General features: G+C 35.1%; 1 protein-coding gene across 3 annotated transcripts in view; it reads right to left on the bottom strand.

The window, feature by feature from the left end:
* DNAH3 (dynein axonemal heavy chain 3) overlaps positions 1-26,840 on the bottom strand; it is a 196,481-nt gene that overhangs the window by 154,742 nt on the left and 14,899 nt on the right. For all 3 annotated transcript variants that reach the window (XM_031942286.1, XM_031942295.1, XM_031942288.1), the window contains 4 exons: positions 24,326-24,521; positions 17,569-17,694; positions 15,288-15,483; positions 6,606-6,785 (listed from right to left, as the gene is read on the bottom strand). In XM_031942286.1, the coding sequence (XP_031798146.1) occupies positions 6,606-6,785; positions 15,288-15,483; positions 17,569-17,694; positions 24,326-24,521 (698 nt within the window). The remainder of the gene's footprint in view (positions 1-6,605; positions 6,786-15,287; positions 15,484-17,568; positions 17,695-24,325; positions 24,522-26,840) is intronic.

Below are 26,840 nucleotides of genomic sequence, written 5' to 3'. Positions count from 1 at the left end.
GTATTTCAGTGATGTCACATCCAGGGTTTTGGTCCCTCTTCTCTGTTCTTTCTAAACTTTTCCTTGATGATCAACTCCCATGGGTTCAATTAAGAATTTCAGGCAGATGACTTCCAAATCTATATTAAGCCCTCATTTCTCTCTTAAGGTTCAACATTACTAGTTGGACATCTTAAACTCAATGTGTTATAGGTATCTCAGACTTAATATGTTTGAAACAAAATTCATTATTCTTGAACCCACTCCTTTTCCTATCTTTTCTATTTCTGTTGAGGGCTTTACCATTCTAGTCATTTAGATTCACAACCTTGGTGTCAGTCTCCACTCTTTAATCTCTCTTATTCTCTTTATCCAATCCAATCAGTTAATTCTATCTCCATGACAACTCTTGCCTCTATCCTCTTTTTTCTATTCAAATAGTTTAGGTTCTCCTTACTTTCTTCCTGAACTAATACTACAGTAGACTTCTTTTTTTAAAAAATGGGGGAGGAGGGTGAAAGAAAGGGGGGAAATTTGGAACACAAGGTTTTGCAGGGGTCAATGTTGAAAAATTATCCATGCATATGTTTGTAGATAAAAAGCTTTAATAAGAATAATAATTAAATTAAAAAATTAAATTAAATTTTAAAAGCCCCCAAAATATTTATTTTATTTTTTAATTAACAAACATTTGTTTTCTTTTTCTCCTCCTCTCCTCCTATCACTGGTGGGGCAGGGGGAAGAAAGTTGAAAAAAAATTTTTAAGCAAATATACATAAGTCAATTGAAACAAATTTCCATGTTCAAAAAGTGCCTCATTATGTATTTCAAGTCTATATCCTTTCTGCCTGAAGATGAGTAGATGCTTCTTCATCAATCCCCTGAAATTATAATCAGTCAATATTACAATAGTCTTCTAACTGGTTTCCTTATCTTCAGTCTATTCTCTCTCCAAATCATCTTTTATACAGATGACCACTTGATTACTATAGTCTATGTCTGACTGTCATTTTCCTGCTTAAGAAATTTCAATGGTTCCTTAGGATAAAATAGAAAATCTTTTGTATGGAATTTAAAATGCTTCCCAATTCATCTCTAAATTATTTTTCTACACTGATTTCATCAAGAAGGAAGAAGTTCAATGAGAAACTATTGGAAATAACTACTCCTACCTTGGAGCTACACAAAAGATAAACTAAAAAGCTCAGAGTAATAGGAAAGAGAGCTACTTAAAAAGTCACAGAATCAGTCCAGTAGCCTAACAAGATGACCAAAGATAAATAGAGATGCTTGTAGTCAAGTTAGTAAATAATGAATTTTATTTGAGCCATGTTGAATTTGATATGCTCTTATAGGATATCTAGGTTGAAATATTCAGTGCTGCTACTTTCAGGAGGCAGGAAAAGCCTTTAAGAGAAAACCTGGCTGGAGAGGCAGTGTCAAAATTCTTTTAGTGGAGGATGTAGTAGAATCAAGATGTCCCTGGGAGCATCAGTGACCTATCAATGCAGTATGGCAGTGTTCAGATCAAGAAAACCCAGCTATAGGATGATTTCAGAAAGGCCTGGAGAGACTTACATGAACTGATGCTGAGTGAAATGAGCAGGACCAGAAGATCATTATATACTTCAACAACGATACCATATAATAATCAATTCTGATAGACATGGCCCTCTTCAACAATGAGATTAACCAAATCAATTCCAATAGAGCAGTAATGAACTGAACCATCTACACCCAGTGAAAGAACTCTGGACATGACTATGAACCATTACATAGAATTCCCAATCCCTCTATTTTTGCCCGCCTGCATTTTGGATTTCCTTCACAGTCTAATTGTACAATATTTCAAAGTCCGATTCTTTTTGTACCGCAAAATAACTATATGGACAAAAATATATAGAGAATTAACTCTAATTTATAAAAAATCAAGCCATTCTCCAATTGAAAAATGGTCAAAGGATATGAACAGACAATTCTCAGATGAAGAAATTGAAAACTATTTCTAGTCATATGAAAAGATGCTCCAAGTCATTATTAATCAGAGAAATGCAAATTAAGACAACTCTAAGATACCACTACACACCTGTCAGATTGGCTAAGATGACAGGAAAAAATAATGATGATTGTTGGAGGGGATGCGGGAAAACTGGGACATTGATGCATTGTTGGTGGAGTTGTGAACGAATCCAACCATTCTGGAGAGTAGTTTGGAACTATGCTCAAAAAGTTATCAAACTGTGCATACCCTTTGATCCAGCAGTGTTACTACTGGGATTATATCCCAAAGAGATTATAAAGAAGGGAAAGGGACCTGTATGTGCACGAATGTTTGTGGCAGCCCTTTTTGTAGTGGCTAGAAACTGGAAACTGAATGGATGTCCATCAGTTGGAGAATGGCTGAATAAATTGTGGTATATGAATATTATGGAATATTACTGTTCTGTAAGGAAATGACCAACAGGATGATTTCAGAAAGGCCTGGAGAGACTTACACGAACTGATGCTGAGTGAAATGAGCAGGACCAGGAGATCATTATATACTTCAACAACAATACTATATGATGACCAGTTCTGATGGACCAGGCCATCCTCAGCAACGAGATCAACCAAATCATTTCTAATGGAGCAGTAATGAACTGAACTAGCTATGCCCAGAAAAAGAACTCTGGGAGATGACTAAAAACCATTACATTGAATTCCCAATCCCTATATTTATGCACACCTGCATTTTTGATTTCCTTCACAAGCTAATTGTACAATATTTCAGAGTCTGATTCTTTTTATACAGCAAAATAACGTTTTGGTCATGTATACTTATTGTGTATCTAATTTATATTTTAATGTATTTAACATCTACTGGTCATCCTGCCATCTAGGGGAGGGGGTGGGGGGTAAGAGGTGAAAAATTGGAACAAGAGGTTTGGCAATTGTTAACGCTGTAAAGTTACCCATGCATATAACCTGTAAATAAAAGGCTATTGAATAAAAAAAAATAATTAAAAAAAATAAAAAAAATAACTACATGGACATGTATACATATATTGTATTTAACTTATACTCTAACATATTTAACATGTATTGGTCAACCTGCCATCTGGAGGAGGGGGTGGGAGGAAGGAGGGGAAAAGTTGGAACAAAAGGTTTTGCAATCATCAATGCTGAAAAATTACCCATGCATCATATATGTTGTAAATAAAAAGATATATAGATATAGATATAGATATATAAAGATAACCCAGCTGTGTAGAAACAAAATTCCCTAACAGTCTGTCCTGAGATGCCATAGAGGAATTTGAAAACTTAGCACTCTGAACTTTAAGGATCCAGGGGAACCTGATCTCCAGAGGTATAATTCAGTGTAGAAATCCATGTGATCTAGGGTGAGACTAAGCAGAATTGGCTACTTATTCTAAAGGTTGGAATGGAATTCAGTCTTAGAACAAAGCCCTTATTCAAGAACTAAAGCTAGGGAGATGAGTAAACCAAAGAAACAATGGCTAGTGAAAAAAAATTATTTTAGACTTAGAAATGCTTCAAAATCCAGTATAAAAGGGGACTGCAACTCTATAACTACGGTAAGCAGAGACTTGGGGAGAGAATGGATCTTTTAAAATAAGGATTACATTAATATCTAGAAAAATTGAAACAGACAAAAATAAAATAAATGTTCCGGAAAAAGAATTGGAAGGAGAAGAAAAAGAGTAGAAGAAAAAGTATTAAACTTTAACAAGTAACAGACTCCTTGAAAACTAGGATATAAACAAATAGAAATCAGTGGCAACACAAAACAGCCCAAAATATTAGAACAAAATCAAAGACTTAAGTTAAAGAAAATGTACATTATCTGACATTTAAAAAAAAAAAAACACCTGCCTTAAAAAACAAGTCAAGAGATAATCTAAGAATTATTAGTTTGGTGCTAATTTTTTGATAAGGGAAGAAGAAAAAAGTAACCTTTTAGACTTTTTAGATCCTTGATGAATTCAAAATGTATTGAGGGAAATAAATAAGAAAAACAAAGTTTCTAAGGATGGATAGGTTCTATTTTGAGGGATTTAAGTGGGGGGACAAGAGAAGGAAAGGTAAAAGGAATACATTTGTGTAGGAAGAAGGGGTAGGACTTGCTATTTTTTTCATAATTCAGGCACATAATAATAAACATCTAATAAACATGAAGAAAGAAGTCAAGGGAGTGGGCATCAGTAGAAACTTACTATTTATTAGTCTCTGAAATAGACAAAACATGATTGCACACATAAATGATTTGATGCAACTCAACAGGAAAACAAGCAAAGATAAGTTTTTAAAGAGAAAGGAAATAGGTGAAAGCAATACAAATTGCCTTATCCCAAAAGGAGAAGAGTAAGATTCAAAAGGAGGAGGAAAGGAGTAGAATCTAATGGAATTCCTATCTATTGGGGGTGAAATAAAAAGGGAAAGAAGAGAAGTAGAATTAAAGAAATTAAGGAATTTAAAAGGAAAAATAAAAGGAGTAGTATCAAAGGGGGTTTCCATTTATTGGAAAATGACTGAACAATGTGCTATATTGCACTATTTGATAAATTGAGACAATTTTTAAAACTCCTGGGTTATTATTGGCTAATGTAGAATGAATAATGAAGTATAGGAATGTATAATGAAAAACTAGGAAAAGAATTTAAATAAAAATAACAATAAAGGAAAACAACTTTCTAAGATTAAAGAGCTCTGATCAATGGTATAACCAATGTCTCACTCCAGAGGACCTATGATGGTACCCATTCCTCACAGAGAAATGGGCTCAAAGTGAAGAAAGAAATATCTTTTTTTTAGACCTGGCCTTTACATGGATTCTTTTTAGTTGACTATGCTTATTAGTTATAATGGATTTTTCTTTTCTCATTTTATTAATTAGGAAAAATGAGGGAAGAGTGTAAAGGGGTTAGCAATAATGATAGTTAACCCTTCCCTCTGAAAAAAAAGAGAACCATTGAAACTTTTTTTAATGTATACAAGAGAACAGAAGGAAGGACAGACAACTGTGGGGAATTTAATATCTACTTTTTCAAAAGAAGCAAGTACTATGAAATGGAGATTCATGGTTTCTATGTATGAGATAATGGTTTTGTGTTTGTTTTTTTTTTAAGTTCAAAGTTAAAAAAAAACCAAGCTTTTTACAACTCAAATGAATAAATGCCTTCTATTTCAGACATCATGACCCCAGCCCTTCCCTACTTATCAGAATGTCTGGTGCCTCCCCTATTCTGTCATTGCTCTTCTTGATCCCAACTTATCAGAATGTCTGGTGCCTCCCAACTTATCAGAATGTCTGGTGCCTCCCTCCACCTTGTCAGAACGGGATTGATAGTCTATTCCTGCTCTCAGTGTTCTGGCTCCACCCCTGCCTCAGTCTACCCTGATGGTTTGGAGCCGTGTGTGTGTGTGTGTGTGTGTGTGTGTGTACTTCATGGGAAACACACATTAGCTGCTGGACTCTTGAAGACTATACTCTCATTCAGCCCTGGGACCAAACCATGAATCAATTGATCCCAGTAAATCTCTCCCTTTCAAATACAATATTAAAAATTCTCTAATCCCTATCTTGCCTCAGTTTCTCTGGCATTACAATTAGAATTGTTGGTTCAGGAACATTTTCATTTTTTACTTTTTATCTTCAGTACCTAGTAAAATGTCTATGATAGGCAAGTAAAAGATGCTTATTGAATTGCATTGAACTAGGGGGAAAAAAGGTCAATTTAAATAGTCAAAAGAAGATGGGTCTGGATATGAAGACAGCCCTTTTTAGTCTGGAAAGACAAAAGCTGACAGGAGATTCAGTCAGAGTTGATCTGTTTTGGGACACTGAGGAAGTAATATATTTGTTTACAAATTCCAATAATAAAAAGACACCTCTTGAAATGCAAAGGGATCATTTTAATGCAAATAAAAGCAGAGGAATCCTTTGTGTCCTCATTGCACCTTCACCAACCTACAAGAATAATCACCAAGATGATTTTAGGAGAGTGCCAAGAAATGAGCCTATTACAAAGTCAAGAAAAAAAACTTTTTTTTTCTCTCATGGTTTTTCCTGTTTGTTCTGATTTTTCTCTTCAGATATGATTCATAAAGCAATGCATATTAAAAATAAAGTCCCTTCTAGCTTTAGATCTATAATCTATACATAATTTCTTTTTTGTTTGCTTTGGGGTAGTTTTTTGGTGGGGCAATTGGGGTCAGGTAACTTGACTAAAGTCACACAGCTAGTAAGTGCCAAGTGTCTGAGGCTAGATTTGAACTCAGCTCTTCTTGACTCCAGGGCTAGTGCTCTAGCTACTACTTTACCACCTAGCTACCCCCACATTCTCTTAATTTAAGAGATTAGCATAAACCAAAGGTATGTGTTAATTTGAGAAAGCTTTCAATTCATGAAGAATATATCCATGAGAGAGGTTGTCTCTCAAAATATTTCTAGCTTCCTTTCTAATTTCCTTTAATCTCCCTTGGACTTTAGAAGGTGACCTATACACTCCCATTAAATGTCTCTTGATGTTATTATCATGGATATTTTTAGGTTCTATTATGTTCCAAGTAGTCTTCTTTCACCTTGTTTTGTATATCTCCCCTCTCTATGAGTCACACTTTACCTTAGGAATATTTTCAGAGTTCTTAATAATTTCCATGAAGCAGTTATAGATTATTTTCCAGCATTCATCAAAAGGTGGGTCAAAGATAATCATTGGTTCTTTCACTTCAAGTTTTAAGAGGATTATTTGATGGATGAAGAAGTCCATCTCTTGATAAGGATGTTCAAAATCATTCCCATCCTTATGGGAGAAAAAAAAAAAAAAAAGAATAACAATTAGAACGTGAGAAATCCTGGAACTAAAACTAAGGAGAACTCAATAAAAAGGTTATAGCCTCAGTTCAGGCAGGAAATTCACATTGGCAAAGCAAGTTATAAAAAATACTTGTGGCTAGTCTCGAGACACCATACAGTAAAAATTTTGCAATAGATTTTTTGGAGGCAAGGGGAAGAAGATTTCCAATTATTCCTACATTCCACTTAATAAAAATATACTTATCCACGAACTATTGTATTAAAATGTTCCTTATTTCTAAATGTGGCCTTTGGAAAGTCCTTATGAAGTGGTCACATTCAGAGAAATCCCTATATCTGCCTCTCTGAGTCTCTTTAATAGGTATTTTCTGTTTGCCTCCTTTCTTTTCAGAATCACCTGCAGGCAATTCTAATAATCCAATCCAAATATATTTAGTTCTGAAAAAATCTTCAGAGGTTATTTTAAGGGTATTTTAGATGAGTCAGTAGACTGCAACTGGTTTTCAGTAGTCTTGGTCTTACTTAGGAAAGGATCACAAATGCTGGTTTCTCTAGCCTTTTCTGAAGTACAAATTAATCACCTGTTACAATATTTGGGTGTCAGAATCACAGATCTAGACTTGGAAGGGATCTCAACATCATTTGGACCAATCCCAGCATTTTATATATAAGGACATAGGATCATGAGATTGAGTGATTTGCTTTAGGTCACATTACCTAAGCATTGGGATGGAATTTAAATCTGGATATCAGATTTAAACTACAACTAGCATGTCCTGATTTTGGAATCAGAAGGCTTGTTTAGTCTGTTTTACTATCAGAAATTACCTTAGACAAGCCATTCTGATGAGATTTGGCTTCCCTCGATCAGGGAACCAAAAATGATGAGGTTTGGCGCAGGGCAGAGTTGTGGGAACCCCCTTCTGGTCGGCACAGATCCTTTGTAAATGAATTTATGAACCCAAAAAGTTAGAGTGCAAAAAGAAGTTTGTTGGCACTTGGCATTGGGAAGTTAGCATTTGCTAGGAAGACTGACTTCCAAGTGGCAAGATCCTGGCAGAGAGATAAAGGTCTAGCAGAGAAGTCCTAACAGAGAGGTATAGTGCTTTTAGGGAAATGTGTGAAAAAGACTAAGAGAAGTTAATGCTAAAAAAGAGACTGTCTTCTCAGCGAGCAGAGAGTTCCTCACAGGCAGGTATGCCAAGGGAGGTCCTTTTTCCTGACATAATTCCTGCTTTTAGGTCCTCTGCAAGGAATTGAGCTGAAGGAAGCTTGTTACATGGATAGCTCTTGGTGGGGGCTGGGAGCATTTTGAGTTGAAATCAGAAGAGAGAATCTTCCATTTGAATGAGTGTCCCTGGACTAATCTCCAACTCAATAGAGTTAGATAAAAATCCAGATCTCTAGCTTCGGGCTAAGTAGATGTGGTCCTGGACTCAACTAGTCCCATCCAGATAACAGAATGACTTTATCTTGACTCCCTGTGGGGGGGGTCTCTCAGGGGAAAGTGTCTCTGAGAGAGTTCCCAAGCTTTCCCCCCCAAAGTCTGAGAGAGAGAGAGAGAGAGAGAGAGAGAGAGAGAGAGAGAGAGAGAGAGAGAGAGAGAATGAGGAATGAGAAAGAGTTTTGGGGCTCCCCTCATCAATTCAATTTCCCTGGACCTCAGTTTCTTAATCTGTAATATTATGGGCTTGGCCTAGATGATCTACAAGTTGCTTCCCAGATTTAAAATCTTCTGATCCTGTGATCATATAATTTGAGGGAATGTTCATAAATTTCACTATAAATTATTTTCTGGATCGCTAAAGAATCCAGATCTGATGCTGTTGTCACAGAATCAGAGAATCAAGGAATTTTAGAATTGAATGGTACTTTAAGATGTCTCTTGTCTAGTACCTTCATTTTTACAGAAGAAGAATTTGAGGTCCTGAGAAGGAATTAATTTGGTTAAGTTTATAGAATGTCAGACCAGATCTCCTAATTCCAGGATGCCGTAAATTTTCTCTTCCCCACTTTGTGAATCAGATTTCAGAAGATGGGTTCATTTTGCTTCAAAGCCCTTTTTTAGAATGAATTTCATGGAATTCATTCCTAACTTCAGGTGGGGTATACTGATAAATATGAATGCTCAGGAGGATACCTTTTCGGTTTAATCTGCGTTATTAATGTTTTCTTCATTACTTTTGTAAATCAAAACAATCCACAATATAATCCAGCCTTGATTTATAATGTTTGCAGATTTATGAAATATAAATGCTCACATGGAAAATTTAACAATTGGTTCTTGAGCATCCAGGTGGAGCTGGCTCTAGCATCCCAGTTCCCAGATCAATATGTCCCTTTTCGATTGGGGGAGGGGAGAGTGGAGAGACAATCAGGATTAAGTAACTTGCCTAAGATCACACAGTTAGTGTCTAAGGGTGGGATATGAAATCAGGTCTTCCTGACTTCAGGCTTGGTGCTCTATCCACTAAATCACCTAAATGCCCTAAGACATCAATTTTTAAATGTCTTTTAAAAATCTTCAAAATAGTTACCTCAAACTCCAAATGAAAATGAGTCTACTTATAATATGTAGTGATCTTCAGAAAATAGCTTAAGCCCCTTGTGACTTGGACTGTTTAATTTTTTTTTTCTCTTTTTCTCTTTTGTATTTAGAACAATGCTTTACTTTTATTAGTTGCTAAATAAAGACTTACTGATTGCTGGATTAATTCTTTGACTGATTTATATGGTTTTTAATTTAAATAATAATAGCTAACATTTATATACCACTTTAAAATTTGCACAGCATGGGGGCAGAGCTAAGATGTCAGAGAGTAGATATAACTCTATTTGATCTCCCCCCAAGCTTCCCCTTAGAACAATAGCACATTAAGCCTCTGAGCTAGTTTTGGAGTGATAGAACCCACAAATATTTGGAGTACAAGAAACTTCCAGAAGGTCCTTTGGAAGAACTTCAGAAAATGTCTCTTTCAATCTGGTAGGAGGCAAACTGAAAGCCACTGAGCCCTGGAAGAATGGGGAACCTTGCCATGCCTACCCAGCCCTGAAAATCAGTCAGCAGCCCTGGCCCCGGGGCAAATTAAAACAGCTGTCACTCCTTTGCCTTAAAAGCAGAACTCCACCTTTAAAAAAATGAGCAAAAAAGCAAAAAGAACTCTGACCATAAATAGCTTTTATAGAGAAAAAAAGAGACCTCAAATCCTGAGGACCTTAAAAGCAAATCAGCTCCAGATGAAGCCCCACAGGGTGACATGAGTTGGTCCCCATTTCACAATGCTCTCTTAGAAGAATTCAAAAGGGATCTTAAAAGAGAGTTAGAAGAAAAACAGGGGAAAGAAATGAAATCTTTGCAAGAGGGTATGGAAAAGGAAAACAAGAAATTATTTGAAAAATAACTTCTTAAAAAATGGACTTGATGAAATGGAAAAAGCATATAACTTTATAAAATAGATATGAAAAAGAAACAAATTAATTGAAAAATAAAATCTGTAAAATGGGGGGAAAATTCAATGAACAAAATATTTCATATAAAAATTCAACTAGCCAAATTCAAAAGGAGATTTAAAAAAGCTAACTGAAAAAAATAATTCACTAAAAATTAGAATTGAACAAATAGAAGTGAATGACTCAATGAGATTTCAAGAATCAGTCAAACAAAATAAAAAAAATGAAAAACAAACAAAAAGGAAGGAAATGTAAAACATCTCAGTGGAAAAACCACTGACCTAGAAAAGAGATCTAGGTGACACAATCTAAAAATTATTGGACATCCTGAAAACCATGATGAAAAAAAAAAAAAAGAACTTAGACACCATCTTTCAGGAAATCATCAAGGAAAACTGCCCAGATATCCTAGAATCAGAGTGTAAAATAGCCATTGAAAGAATTCACCAATCACCTTCTGAAAGAGACACCAAAATGAAAACTCCAAGGTACATCATAGCTAATTTCAGAATAATCAAATCAATGAGAAAATATTGCAAACAACCAGAAGGAAACAATTTAAATATCGAGGAGCCACAATCAGAATTACCTAGGACTTAACAGCTTCCACTTTAAAGGATCAAAGGGGCATGGAGTCTGATATGCTAGAAAGCAAAGGAAGTTGGATTACAGACAAATCAACTATCCAGCAAAACCGAGTATTATCTTTCAAGAAAAAAGATGGACATTGAATGAAACAGATCAATTTCATCTATTTCTGATGAAAAGACCAGAGCTGAATAGAAAATTTGATCTTCAAATACAGAACTCAAGAGAAGCATAAAAAAGGTAAGAAGGAAAGAAAAAATAACTTTCTTTTAAAAGTTAAAAAGCTTATATCCCTATATGGGGAGATGATATGTTTAACTCTTGAAATCTCTATCTGTTTGGTTATATCTAGAGGATGCAGGTATAATTTGATTTTATTGTGATATTAAAAAGAAACTAGAGGAGGAAAGGTGATTCCATTGGAAGAGGAGGATATGGGGTAAATTACATCTCATGAAGAGGCAAAAAAAGACCTATTACAATTAAGGGAAAGGGGGAGGGAGATGAGCATTGTGTAAATCTTACTCTCATCATGGTTGGTTCAAAGGGTATATCTGACACACTTAGCTTCACAGAAAATCTAATCTCAGCCTATAGGGAAGTAGGAAGGAAAGAGGGAAAGGAAGGGGGAGAGAGGCTAATAGATTTGCAAACTTTTACAAATATTCATTTGATTCTCACAACCACCCTAAGAGATATGTTCATCTTGGAGCTGAGGAAATAGGTGGATAGTGATTAAGTGACATGATTGTAGTCACAGGGCTAATGAGTATTTAAAGCAGAATTTGCACTCAGATCTTCCTGACTTTAGGTCCAGCACTATATCTACTGCACTACCTAGATGTTTCAAGATCTAATTTAAAACTCAATATGCTCCACACATCTACTTATGATCAGAATTGATGAGTTACTATGTTGTAGATGCTTATTTTGCTTTATGTAATACTTCCTAAAAGGTTCTATGCATAAACTGGATAATTGCAAATGAAATCATTGTTTTAAATGTAGTAGAAGTGCTTGCTATTTTAACAATTCCTATTGTGAAGTGCTTTTAAAAATGAATAGTTCATTCTGGGAAGATGGCGGAGTAACTCAGTAAATTTCAAGCTCTCCAGATTCCCTCCAATAACAAAACAAATTTATGTCTCAGGGTGCACATAAGAAAGAAGAAAAATCAAGAAGACTTGGGGCAAAACTGACATCCTCCTGGCACAACCCAATAAGATCTGAAGATCGATCCCAAAGTGGGATTAACTAATGTGAAGTGCAAACACATCCTGTCTAGCTCAGCAGAAACACCTAAGTAGAAACTCCTGGGGCTAGTTGGGTTTAGATGGAGTCTTGGTTGGAACCACAGAGACTTGCACTCCCAGACTGTATGCCAAGTTTGGGATCTGAGTCCAGGAAACCAGAGGGAACCTCCACTGATTAGGAATACCAGATCCAGCTGTGCTACAGAGAGAGCCTGGACAAGAAGGAACTAGCACACCAGTGAGTGTAGAAGCAGTGGGGCAGAATGCTGCTGACTGTGGGCAACTGAAGGAGAATAAAGCTTTTGATTAAGGATTCCACATCAGAGTAGAGAACTAAAATGAAAGCAGAGACACCATCTCCCTACTTAGAGGTGCTTATACTAATACTTCTCATTAAAAAAAAATGACCATGCAAAGAAAAAAGAACCCAAACATAAAAAGTTATCATGAGAACAGGGAAGACCGGGGTTCATCTTCAGAGGACACTGAGGTAAAAAAAAAAAAGCTGCTTCTACCCCAAAGAGTAATATTAAATGACTCCCTACCCAGAGAAAATTTAGAGAACTACTAAAAAAAAAAATTAAAAATCAGAGAGTCATTGAGGAAAATTAAAAAAAAAAATCCAAGAAAAACAAGATTATGAAAAAAACAGTTATCAACTAGATAAGGAGATACAGAGTCTTAAAGATGAAAATAAGTCTTTAAAAATCAGACTTGGGCAAGGAGAAACCAGTGAAGCAATAGAAACCAAGAAATAACAAAACAGAAATAAAAAATGAAAAAAATCAAACAGAATGTGAAACTTGAGAAAAACAACAGATCTGAAGAACAAATCAGGAAGAGCAAACATAAAAATAATTGGACTACCTAAAAGCTGTGACCAAAAAAGTGATCTTGACACAATAATGCAAGACATAATCCAAGAAAAATTGTCCTGAAGTAAGAGAACATGAGGGGAAGGTAGAAATAGAAAAAATCCACCAATCACCACCCTCATAGAGATCCTTTGTGGAAAATACATAGGAATATTATTGCCAAATTTTGAAACTCCTGGATCAAGAAACAAGGGGAAAAAATTCAAATATGCTGGAGCTACAATTAGAATTGCAGAGGATTTATCAGCAGCCACAATAAAAGACTACAGGTCCTGAAATCATATCTACTGGCAATCAAAAGACCCAGGCCTCTGCCCAAAAATATCATATCCAGCAAAATTATAATATCCAATGAAAAAAATGGACATTCAATGAACTTGCAGATTTTCAGGAATTTCAATCAAACAAATCATTAACTCAGTAGAAAATTTAACATATAAGAGCCTGTATCCAAGATTAATTTCAAGGAACTTAACATGGACAAATTGTTTGTGCTTTTTACATGGAAATGTATAACATATCTTTAAGATTGATATCATTAATTGAGTAGCTCAAAAGAAATAGTTATACAAATGAAATACAGAGGAAAAAATAGACACAGAGGCTTTAGAGGATAGAGAAGGGCTCATACTCACATCAGGAATGGGTAAAATAGGCAACACTACCTTGAAGTATATAGCACCCTCCAAAATCTATTAAGAAATAAGGGGGAAGGGATGGGCAGAAGGACAAGTGTAGGATGGGGAGAAGAAAACCAGAGAGGGATCCATAGATCAGGAAAGATTAAGAAATAGCAAGACAAGGTAAAGAACAGAATTAAATCAGAATAATTAGCAGAAAGAAGAGATATATACAAACACTACAACAAGGATCAGGAGACAACTTTATTAGAGAAAAAAAAAAGTACAGCTAGTAGTCATTGGTCTAAGCAAAGTCAAACTTAAAGATTTAATCGAGAGAGAAATCAGCCATACTATTATTGTTTTAGATTCATGTTTACATATGGGTAAATGTGTGTGTGTGTGAGTATATGTAGATATGTATGCACATTGCTTTATATATGTGTATATATAGATATATATGTGGGGGGGGTTGTATGTATGTATGTGGATGTGTGATGTATGTATATACATATTTGTGTGTGTATATCTATTAGCTATATCTGTGTTTAACTATAGCCTGCTTGGGGAAAATGGAGGGGGAATGAAAGGGGGGGAAAATGAAGTTAAAAAAGTATGCAGTAGACAATAAAAGAACAACCTACAAGGAAGCAAAGAAAAGATGGACACTTGTGGGTATAATTTCTTCTATTATATTTTTTTCTTGAACTGGAAATTTATTGTTACATATTTTGAATCCTTCCTGATGTTCTGCTGGGCACATAACAATATTCTGTTTTGTTTTGTTTTCCTTTTCTAAAATAAAATAAAATGAAAGTGAACAATTAATTTTAAAATTTGCCTTTTGTTTAGACCCCGATCTTCATATATTAGCTACATATAAAAGAAAACATATTTAAACAAGTTGAAGTGTGTGAATATAATAGAATATTTTTTTGCAATAAAAAATGATAAAAGACATAACATAGAACAGAGGCCAGAGAGAGCTAACCTGGAACTCAAGAAGACCTAAATTCACATACTGCCTCTAACACAAACTGGTTGTGTGGCCTGTATCCTTGACATCTCTTTATAACTGTACATTGTAAAGGAGTCGCTAATATGCCTTAGTGAGGTGAGTTTTCTGGAGTCAGACACATTAATGAAATCAGAGATCCAGACTCTCCCACCAATTTATAAATATATATATGTGTATATATAAATATGTGCATGTATGTACATAAACATAGATATATATGTTGCATATGAGGAATTCAGAAACACATAGGAAGATTTATAGGAACTCATGCAGGGCAAAGAAAGCAGAACCAAAAGAAAGAGTTTCATGATGACTACTATAACAAAAATGAACATTTTACTAAAAGGCAGATTCATTGCAATGAGCAATCTTGGATCCTGAGGATGGAATACATTCTTCCTCTCAAGAGAGAAGTGGAGGGAGAAAGAAAGAGGAGGGTAATTATAGGTGCAAAATGCTCTTTACTCTGCCAAGCATGATTGCTTTGTCAGACAGTTTTGATTAACAGTTTCTTTAAATCTCTATTACAAGGGAGGATTGTGTGTGGGGTGGAACAACCTCTTACCCCAATCCAAAGGCACTGGTGAAAAAAAATTTTAAATACAAAAATTATACACCCATCATTGGATGATGTTCTTACTACTTTTGTCATATCCAAAAGATCAACTCATTGTCCATTTGTACCTTGTGGATCATAAAAAATTCAACAAGGTCCTTCAACGAATTAATGACCAACTCCCGAAGCTGCAGGGACATGAAGGAAGCCACCGAAGCAAAATACTCTTCAATGTTTCGAGAGGAATCAAAGTCACTCTTGGGAGCAAAACGAAGCCAATGATGCTTCTGTGAGATAAAATGCTGGGCACACTTGGGAATCCACCTGCAAGGACAAAAGGCAACCTGGGATCAGGTAGGTATTTGAGTTCTGGAGACCTTCCTCACTCTTTGCTGACCTTTCTGCCAAGGAAGATGGTAGAAAGGATCCTAGGAAATCAAGTAGAGTAGGTGGGCTCCTTTCCCACTAAAATAATCACATCAGTTAGTTATCTTAAAGTTTCTTCAAGACAAGTTTCTTCTTTTGCAGTGCCATCTCCTAATAGGAGACCTTTCCTCATTCCTTCAGTTGTTAATATTCTTTCCTTCTTGAATTAGAAGTTTAATTATTATTGCTATTATTAATGGTAGGTTCTGTGGAGAATAATACAAATGCAGAAGATGTGAACACATTCTGAGTACCTGTAGGATCTTATAACATTATTGGAAAGATGTATTTGCTTATTTGTGTACATGTTGCCTCTTACTAATAGAATGAATGTAAATCTTTTAAAAGACAGACTCATTGTTTTCATTTTTATAATCCCTAGGCACACTTTGTGTACACTTAGATTAGTCAATGGGCCACAGATTTTACGAGCATGGGGAATTCCCAGGTAAGAGAACTCCAGCTACCAATCTAGATAGCCTTCTTTTATCATCTTAGAGAAATGCCTGGAATAAAGATAGCAAATATGCTGCTTGCACCTGCATTTGCAACCTGCAATGCTCCCAAGTGCAAAGATGCCAGATTAAAATGTAATTGATAAATATTTAATAAAATAAATTTTTAAAATTAGAAATAGATAATACTAATATGTGGTTTTCTAAGTTAATATTAGTCTACAGTGATCTGATTTACAGCCAGTTTTCTATCCATCTCATCATTCTGTCTCTCTTATGCATAACCCCAACACATGAGAAATATTTTTGAAAAAAACTTTCTGACCAACTTTACCCATTTCCCCTTTCCCAAGAAAGTAAATGAGATAAAAGCAACAAAAAGATATTTTTGCTATGGTAACCCATGTGGTCAGGAATATTTGATAAAGTACATTGAAAAAGAAATGTGAATTTCTAACTATCAGATACTACATGTTATACTACCTCACTCCCTTTTACTCCTCAATCTAGTGACATTGACCTTCTGGCTGTTCCTCAAACAATACACTTCATCTCTCCATTCAGGGCATTCTCTCTGGCTGTCCCCCATGTCTGGAATGTTCTCTCCCCTCATTTCTATTTCTTTACTTTTCTAAAGTTCCAGCTAAAATCTCACCTTCTACAAGATGATTTTCTCAACTTCTCTTAATTCTAGTATTTTCCTTCCATTGATTACATCAAATGTATTCTGTATATGATTTGTTTGCACATAAGTTATGAATTTCTCAATAACAGGGATTGTCTTATACCTTTCTTCATATCCCCAGTTCTTATCATAGTACCTAACATATAGTGGGTGCTTAAAAATGTTTATCCACTGACTAAAAAAAAAAAAAAAAAAAAAAAGAAAACTGAAATAGGGATCCCTGCTCAGAAAGGGAGAAAGCAGAATTAAAAGTGGAACGTTGCCCTCCTTCAAACTCTCGCTCCCAAGCAATACATGCCTCCCTATATCCACCCTCGTTGCCAATTTTCCTGGGAAATCTTTGCCTAAATTCTTCATGCCGTTCAGTCTCTGAAGTGGCTGGTATTTTCTTTGGCTCTAGATGTAGCTATATTCTTATCATGGCTAAAAATAAATTGTGTTAAAACAATGGAAGCTTCTTTATTCTTAGTATTCTGAGGTTAATCAGCTGGGTGGTCAAAATACAAGAATGTTAAATATTTTGCATCCATAACCAAGAAAGGACTCAAAAGTTTGAAGACTGGTAATGGGAGTAGGTACTATAATAGATAACAGATGATGGGAAGAGGTTCCAGGAGAAAGAGGCTTTATGAAAACAAAGGAATAGTTAAAAGAAAAAAACACAAGAAGGGGGGAACAGTGAGAAGTCCAAGAATTAGGATCATGAATGTAAGGGTTTATCGATGTAAGTACAAAGAGAGGATAGGATTTCAGCATTGAGAAGAATATAAACTCTGCTCATTCTCAATTTTAATTCCAATTGCTTCTGTCTCATTAATAGCACCATTTGGATATAATACTGACTTGTCAAGAAGAATCTGGCGAGCTTCACCACAGTGCTTTTGAACGACACTGAAAAATTCATTGGGCAATAGAGGCAATGGGCCTGCAAGTAATTCTGCTGTTCGAACAAACCGGATGTTACAAAATCTGAAAGAGAGGGAAAATCTGTGTAAGCTAAATTTTATTTTATAATCAAATTCATAGCTCACAAATGAAATGTATTTTTCCTACTCTTTTATTAAATGGGACTTAATGACATGATGATTTAGGAGGAGCTTTAATATTAATTTTATATATATTTCTTATTTTAAAATATTTTGTTTCAATCACCAAAAAGTCCACTCTCATTTTCTCATCCCAACCTTTCCTCCCAAGTGCGAATAGAAAAACAAAACTCATCACAAAATGTATAGTGAATCAAAAAAATCTCCACATTGCCATGTCTAGAAAATTTTGTCTTGTTCTGTACTTTTAAATCTTTATTTTTCTATCAAAAAGTAGGGAGCATATTTAATCATTAGTCCTCTGGAATTGTGATCAGTCACTGTGCTGGTCAGAATTCTTAATTTTTAAAAAATTGTCTTTACCATACTGTTGTCTTGTCATTTTATAAATGTTCTCTTTTTCTGCTCACTTCACTCTACATAACATTGTACAAATCTCTCTAGGTTTCCCTGAAACCATCTCCCTTCATCATTTATTTTTGCAGCTCAATAGCAGTTCATCATATTTATATACCACAACTGTTTCATCAGTTTCCCAAATTTATGGATAACCTTTCAGATTTCCATTTTTTCCCATCTCAAAAAGATCTCCAAATATTTTTATACATTCTTAGAATTTGTCTTGCTTAGAACTAATCAATGTCTTCATTGACCGTCCTTATAATTTCTCTTTCTCTCCCTCTTTCCCTACTGTTTCTCTATTGAGTGAAATGTAATTTTGACCTAACTCAGGATTAACTATTTTTCCCTCTGAGGCAATTGGGGTTAAATGACATGCCCAGGATCACACAGCTAGAAAGTGTTAAACATCAGAGGTCACACTTGAACTCAGGTCCTCCTGATTTAAGGACTGGTGCTCTATCCACTGCGCCACCTAAATTGTCCCTTCAGGATGAACTTAAAATTTTTTTTTTACATTTTAATTTTCCCTAATTACACATAAAAACAACATTTTTTTTGTTATATGTGTACATTGATTTTTTTTTTTAACTTATTTTCTTGAATCATGTTGGGAGAAAAAAATCAGAACAAAAGAGAAAAACCACAAGAGGAAAAAAAAAACAGAAGAAAAAGAAAAAAAAAGTGAACATAGCATGTGTTGATTTACATTCAGTTTTCATAGCTCTCTTTCTGGATGTGGATGACATTTTCTAACCAAAGTTTATTTGGGATTGCCTTGGATCATTGAACTGCAGAGAAGAATCAAGTCTGTCACAGTTGATCATCACACAGTCTTGCTGTTATTGTGTACAATGTATTCCTAGTTCTGCTTCTTTTGCTCAGCATTAGTTCATGTAATTCTTTCCAGATTATTCTAAAATCAAGGCACTTTCACCATGTTTTACAGAACGATAGTCTTCCATGACTTTCAAATACCATAACTATTCAGCCATTCCCCAATAGATGAGCATCTACTCATTTTCTAATTCTTTTCTACCAAAAACACCTGCTACAAAGATTTCTGCACATGTGGGTCCTTTTTCCTCTTTTATGATTCCTTTGGGATACAGACCCAGTAGTGCGACTGCTGGATCAAAAGGCATGCAGTTTTATATCCCTTTGGGCATAGTTCCAAATTGCTCTCTAGAATGAGTGGATCATTGAAATGTATTTCTGTACCAACTGTATGTATGTGTCTGTATTCCTCCCTTTTTTTTGACCAGTCCAGATGAGAATGAGGTTCAATCATTCTCCCTCTTCTCTTCCTTGCTTTCTCTCAATATTTGTGTGTGCACCCTAATTAATGGTAAATAAAGTTAACCTTTTTTCTCCTTCTTATTTCCTCCCAAATCTTGTGTAGTACTGATTGTGGCTCCCTAGTATTTGAATTCTTTCTTTCTGACTGCTTGGAATATATTTTTTTAAAATAATAGCTTTTTATTTTCAAAACACATGCAAAGACAGCTTTCAACATTCACCCTGTAAAATCTTTTGTTCCACATTTTTCTTCCTTCCCCCACCTCTTCCTCTAGATAGCAAGCAATATGTTAAACATGTACAATTCTTTTATACATATTTCTACATTTATCATGCTGCACAAGATCAGATAAAAAAAGAAAAAATGAGAAAAATAAAAAGCAAGCAAACAACAACAATAAAAAAGGTGAAAAAACTATGTTTTGATCTACATTCAGTGCAGGCAGTCCTCTTTCTGGATGCAGATGACTCTCTCCATTACAAGCCCATTGGTATTGACCTGAATCATCTCATTGTTGAAAAAAAGCCACACCCCATCAGAATTTTTCATCATATAATCTTGTTGTATACAATGTTATTTTGGTTCTACTCAATTTACTTAGCATCAGTTCATTTAAGTCTCACCAGGCCTTTCTGAAATCTTTTTGCTGATTATTTCTTATGAAACAATAACATTCCATAATATTCATATATCATAACTTATTCAGCCATTCTCTAACTGATGGGCATCCACTCAGTTTCCAGTTTCTTGCCACTACAAAAAGGGCTGCTACAAACATTTTTGCACATGTGGGTCCCTTTCCCTTCTTTATGCTTTCTTTGGGATATAGATCCAACAAAGACACTGCTGGATCAAAGGGTATGCACAGTTTGATAGCCCATTGGGCATAGTTTCAAATTGCTCTCCAGAATAGTTGGAATCAGTTCACAACTCCACCAACAATGTATTACTGTGCCAATTTTCCCACATTTCCTCCAACATTTATCAGTACCTTTTCTTGTCATCTTAGCCAATGTGAGAGGTGTGTAGTGGAGTAGTTTTAATTTGATCTTGAAACTCTGGGTTTTGATGTTCCTAAGATGTTCCTGGAAATGATTATTTTAGGGTTTCTTTAAGAAATGATTGGTGGATTCTTTCTATTTATACTTTGTCCTTTCATCTCCAGATCATCCATTGGTTTTCTTTTAAGATTTCTTGAAATAGGATGGTGAGCTCTTTTTGTTATTGTTGCTCATGGTATTTAGATAGTCCAACAATTTTAAAGTGTCTTTTTTGTTTGTTTGGGTTTTTTTGAGAGACAATTGGAGTTAAATGGCTTGTCCAGGGTAACACAGCTAGTAAGTATTATGTATCTGAGACCAGATTTGAATGCAGGTCCTCCTGACTCCAGGGCTGTACCACCTATTTTCTCCAATTCCAATTTTTAAAAAATAATTTAAATAATTATTAATAGCTTTTTATTTTTCAAAATAAATGCAAAGATAGTATTCAACATTCACCTTTGCAAAACCTTGTGTTCCAAATTTTTCTCCCTCCTTCTCCACCTCCTCCACCTCTTAAACAGCAAGTAATCCAGTATAGGTTAAACATATACAATTCTTCTCAATATATATATCCACATTTATCATCCACACAAGAAAAATTAGATTAAAAGGGGGGGGGGGAATGAGAAAGAAAAAAACAAGTACTCAAAAAACAACAATAGCAAAGGTAAAAATACTATATTGTGATCCACATTAAGTCCCCACAGTCCTCTCTGGATGCGAATGGTTCTTTCTAACACAAATTTATTGGGACTTGCCTGAATCACCTCATTACTGAAAAGAGCCAAGTCCATCATAGTTGATCATCACATAATCTTGTTGATGTTGTGTTCAATGTTTTCTTGGTTCTACTCACTTCATTTAGCATCCATTCCTGTAAGTCTCTCTAGGTCTTTCTGAAAACATCCTGCTGATCGTTTCTTATAGACCATTAATATTCCATTATATTCATATACCATAACTTATTCAGCCACTCCCCAACTGATGGACATCCATTCAGTTTCCCGTTTCTTGCCACTACAAAAAAGGCAGCTATAAACATTTTTGCAAATGTGGCTCCTTTCCTATGGAATCTTTTTCTATGATCTCTTTGGGATACAGACCCAGTAGAGCCACTGCTCCAATTCCAATTTTCTTAAATTTTTTTCTCCTTAATCTGTTTTCAGGTTAAGTTACTTTGGTATGGAATTTGCTTTTTTTTTCTTCATGGTTTTGACTTCATTGTAACATTTCTTTTTGCCTCATGGAATCATTGGTTTCTAAGTTTGGTCCATTCACTTTTTCAAAAAAATTGTTGCTTAGAAAAGATTTTTGCATCTCTTGTGCTAAACTATTAATTACCTTTCCAATTCTTTCTTATAAAGCTCTCATTTATCTTCTATTGTTTTTCTCAAATATTGTCCTTAGGTTTATTTTTTAAGCAAACAGACAGATATTTTAAACTCTCTTTTATTAAATTCTCTTTTAAAGTCTTGCTTCATCTCTTTTAGGAATTCTAGTTAAATTTTTGCTCAGGCTGTATTTTTCTCTGTTTTGGAGGCATTCTCTTCTGGGTTTGTGTCTTGAGCATCTCTGCCATCATAATAGCACTTTTACAGAAGGATTCTTTTTTGTTGTTGTTTGCTTAGTAACTTAGTCTACTTCCTGACTTCAGACAAGTCCTTGACTTCACCACACTTTTGGAGAGGTTTGGGTTGCTCCTATTGCTACTTTCTCAAGGTATTTATTGACTGTTTTTTTTTATTCTAGGATCTCAAGGACAGCTGAAAACCTATAAAGTTTTGTGCTCCCAAAGAGATACGATTCAGGGCAAAGTCTAATTACTGGCCTCCTGGTCTGAATACTTCAAGTTCCCAATCTAGATTTGGGTCTGATCAGAACTCCTGGGATCTGATGGTTTACTTCTGAATGTCCTCCTTTTGTGATATGTGGCCTGGGATCTCTCTATCTGGGATGCTACCCCCAAGGACAAGTTCCTATCTCAGTTTACTCCATGTTTATGAACTAGAACTGGATAGTGGACAACAAAGATGCCAGGGGGCTTCTGTCCTCCTTGCTGTGCTCCACTAAGGGTCAGGTGGTGCCAGGTTGTATATCTGGGTCTTCTTGTCCAGGTATGAACCTTTTCTCCAGATGGTGTGTGCTTCAATTAAGCCAATCCAGTCTGACAGTGTCAGAAAACTTTTCCATCTGTGACAAACTGGGCTGGACAAATGACTCGCTGTGAGTTTTTTTTTTTTCTTCCTGATTTTCTATCAGGATTCCACTGGGCACTTTCTCCAGAATTGAATGAATTTTTATTGAAAGAGAGCTTGATTGTACTGCCACTACTCCACCATCTTGGTGCTTTCTCCCACAAGTATTTTACATCCTTCACTAAATTTCTATTTTGAAACCATAATATTGCATGGAAATGATTCTAAGTTCTCAGAAGCTATGTCAATGGACTGCAGGCTCTGGCAAGTTTTACCCATCTAAAAAAGCTTTGAACTCAGGCCTACTGAAAGTTTGTATATCTTTTGTTCAAGGATCATCCTTGCTAATCTGAGGCTTAGTTGTAGTATCTTGTATTTTGTAGTATGGGATATACTTAAATACAAATATACACATTACATATATGTATATTTTTCTCCTCATAAAATATAAGCTCCTTGAGGGAAGAGACTGATCATTTTTTGGTTTTATATACCCAATATCTAGTACAGATTGAAGCTATTCAGCTTGATCTTCCTTATTTACCCCTCTCATCATCTCAATATTTTACTGTCCAAGATGTTATATATCTCAATATATCACTATCCACTCATTCTTTCTAGTCCCAGAGGAAAGGCTATCATTTCTTCTAAAATTAATCTTGATACCAACTCTCCAGGTCTTATGCCCTCCTGGCTTCTGAGGGAATCTCTTTCAAACACGTATACCCTAGGTAGCTAGGTGGTACAGTAGATATGCCTGGAGACAGGAAGACCCAAATTCAAATTTGACCTCAGATGTTTACTAATTATGTGATGCTGGGCAAGTCATTTAACATCTGTTTGCCTCAGTTTTCTCCAGTGGAAATGGGGACAATGATAGCACCTACCTCCCAGGGTTGTTATCAAATAAAATAATAATTGTAGAGTGCTTAGTGCAGAGGCTAGACCATAGTAAGTGCTCTATAAATGCTATCATTATTATTATTATCATTATTATATTCCCTTTCTTTTCAGCATCCATCCTCCTTTTGGATCTTTCTTCTTTGTCTTCAACACGTGTAGCTCTTTCATTGTCAATCTTTGATGACCCTACTATTCCTTCATGCTACCATCCCATTTCTCTACCTTTCTGAGTCTCAGATTCTTCCTCATCTATAAAATGGGGATGACAAGACTTGTTTTAACTCCCTTGTAAGGTACAAATATAAATTTATTTGAAAACTTTAAGATGTTAGTAAATGTTTCATCCAGCAGTATGATGGAAAGACACCTCCTGAGAGCCAGGAAGATCTGGACTCAAGACCTATCTGTCCCTTCCTACAAGGTGACTGTATGACCTTTGGTAAATTTCTTAATCCCTTAATGCCTTAGGGCAGAACTCCAAAACTATAAATTGTAGTGCAGGAGGTGATCTGCCATGGTAGTTAGAGTTCCCTAAACCAATATCATATCAATGATGATGATGATGATATCAAATATTGTTTTTGCTTGCTATTTCTATGTCATTCCTTGCCCATTCCTTTCTAAATTCCTCATAATCTGGCTTCTATAATTACTTTTCCCTGTGTTTAGAACATGATAGACACTTAATAAGTACACAATGAATGGATGTCTTACTCTGAAAACCACAACTCCTTTAGGATCAGCATCATGGGATTCACTATAAAGAGATGATCTTCATTCCACATTTTTGCAGCCTTATAGTCTTTGTTCCATGGTACTGGTGCTCGAATTATTCTTTGTGGAAACACCCGGGGAGTGCTGTTAATTGAAAGTCTTTCTTTTTCTTGAGGATCCATCAGGATATAATCAACTGTAACCAAGAAAATAAATACAACACTCTGTCAGAAATGTTCAGATCCTCCACATCTTCACCCTCAACAAGAAATTCTTATTGCTTGCCCATTTTGCTGTTAAAACATTTCTTTCTTTTCTTCCTCTATAGTTGGTTTTTTGGATTATATCCCCTGGCTTCGACCAAGGTGCAACATTCATCCTGAATATATGACTTTTTTTTCCCCTAGAGTGAGCTCAGAAGAGACAGGAACAGATGTTTAGGGTTTAGAGTAAAGTGAACCCAAGACAGAATCATATTATAGAATCTATAACATAGTATCTTAAATAAAGTGGGATTAAATATGGGATTGACAAATGAAAATATGGAATGGAAAATGCCTATTGAATAGAATATTTGGAACCAATTATATGAACATTTTATAAAAGGAGCAAAATTTTGTATGGAATAAACTGAAAGGCTACCATTTTGCCTATATTGAAGGATGAAGGGAGTTTCCATGAAATAAAAAAAAAAACAGTTGAGTCTAGAGATGGGGTTCTAAAATTGGGTTTCATGAGTTTTAAAAAATATGTCTCTTAATAACTATGTTTCAATACAAGATGCTCTAAAAGTCTTGGTATAACTTTAAATCTTTGAAGGTTTATAAAGGTATAAAGTCCTAAAACTATACTGAAACTTTTTAGACAATGTGTATTTGGGTAGAGGGAGGCAACTGAGTGACTTGCAGAGTCACACAACCAGTAAGTGTTAAGTGTCTGAGATCACATTTGAACTCAGGTTCTCCTGACTTCAGAGTTAGTGCTCTGTAACATTGTAACTGCCCCAACAACCTATATTTTATAGCTTAAGCTTTAGCTATATTGGAAATGAACTTCTACCTCAAAAGGTTGTTGGAGGATTAAATGAAATAAAATTTGTAAAAAGTACTTATCACTGTGCCTGGCACATAGTAGGCTCAAAATTCATGTCTTTTTATTTGCTAACTTACCCTGTATAATTGGCTTTCTCTGTAATCCTATGCATTTTAGTATAAGAATTTAAAAATATTATTTTGAAAAAAGAATTTATAGGCTTCACTAGATTGCCAAAGGTGTATAGGATACAAAAAATATTAAGAATTTTTAATTTCCAGAGCCATTGTTTCCTCATCTAAAAAAAAAAAAATGAGGATGCCATTCTACATAGTCTTTAAGGTTCCTTTCTGTCTCCAAAATGATTTGTTCATTTTTCAATAAATTATGCTCTTCAATTTAATTTGATAAGCCTTTATTAAATGCCTATTACATTCAAGCTTTGTGCTTACACAATGGTGGCACAAAGGATAAAAGAAAAAATAGTTCCCATAACTAAGACATTTATAGTTTACTCACAGAAGCAACAAATAGACTGATAAGTAAATACAAAGTAATTTTGGTAGAGAAAGCTTAACTTTCTTAACTGGAGAGTAAGAAAGGATCTTATGTAGGTCATACCTGAGCTGAGTCTTCAGGGCATTCAAATGATATGAGAGTATTCCAGGTATGAGCTACAGAAGTCATTCTCTGAGAGGAAATGTCTTGAGTCACCAGGTAATATGGAAAACTTAGGATGCTGAGTGCCTGGATAGTGTTTAGTTTATAACTGCTTTGAGGGACTAACACTAGGTTGGAATCAGAGAGGTTGGGAGCCTACACAAGGGAGGTGTGGAAGGCAGTCAGAATTCCAGTATTCTGAGATAAAGATGGATTTAGTTGTGTTGGAGACAAGCTTTAAGATTGCCTACAATGGGAAAGCTGGGATCCTATCATGTCACCCTCTAAGTTAATCATACACTCTTTGGGGTCAGTTCACAGCCTCCCAAGAGATAACCTTGTTCTCTATTTTATAGAACATTGTTCTAATTTATCAAGAGTTTTTTTGAATCTTGACTTTGTAATGTATTAGCTAGTTTTTTTTTTTTAAATCTGTGCCATCTGTTAATTTGTTAAATGTATCTTCTATACCTTGTCTGAGGCATAAAGATAATATAATATAAATATGTAATATATATTAAATATAACATAACATATTTATTATGTAAAATATAATTAGATATGTTACATAATATATAAATATAATATAAAAATATTAAACTGCCTAGGACCAAGCACAGATCCTTTGGAAGCTTCCCTTCAAGCTGTGATTATGTGATTAATGACTATTGTTTGAGTTCAGTTCGTTTAATCATATCCTCTTCTAGCCCAGTGATTCTCAAACTATGGTTTTCAGATCCCTAGGTGGTCTGTGAGACCCTTTAAGGAGGTTCTTGAAGTTAAAACTATTTTCATAATAATACTAAATCATTATTTGCCTATT

The sequence above is a fragment of the Sarcophilus harrisii genome, chromosome 1 (assembly GCF_902635505.1).
Source record: "Sarcophilus harrisii chromosome 1, mSarHar1.11, whole genome shotgun sequence".
NCBI lineage: Eukaryota > Metazoa > Chordata > Mammalia > Dasyuromorphia > Dasyuridae > Sarcophilus > Sarcophilus harrisii.
The sequence above is the reverse complement of the archived record's forward strand: the minus strand, read 5'-3'. Positions and strand labels throughout refer to the sequence as shown.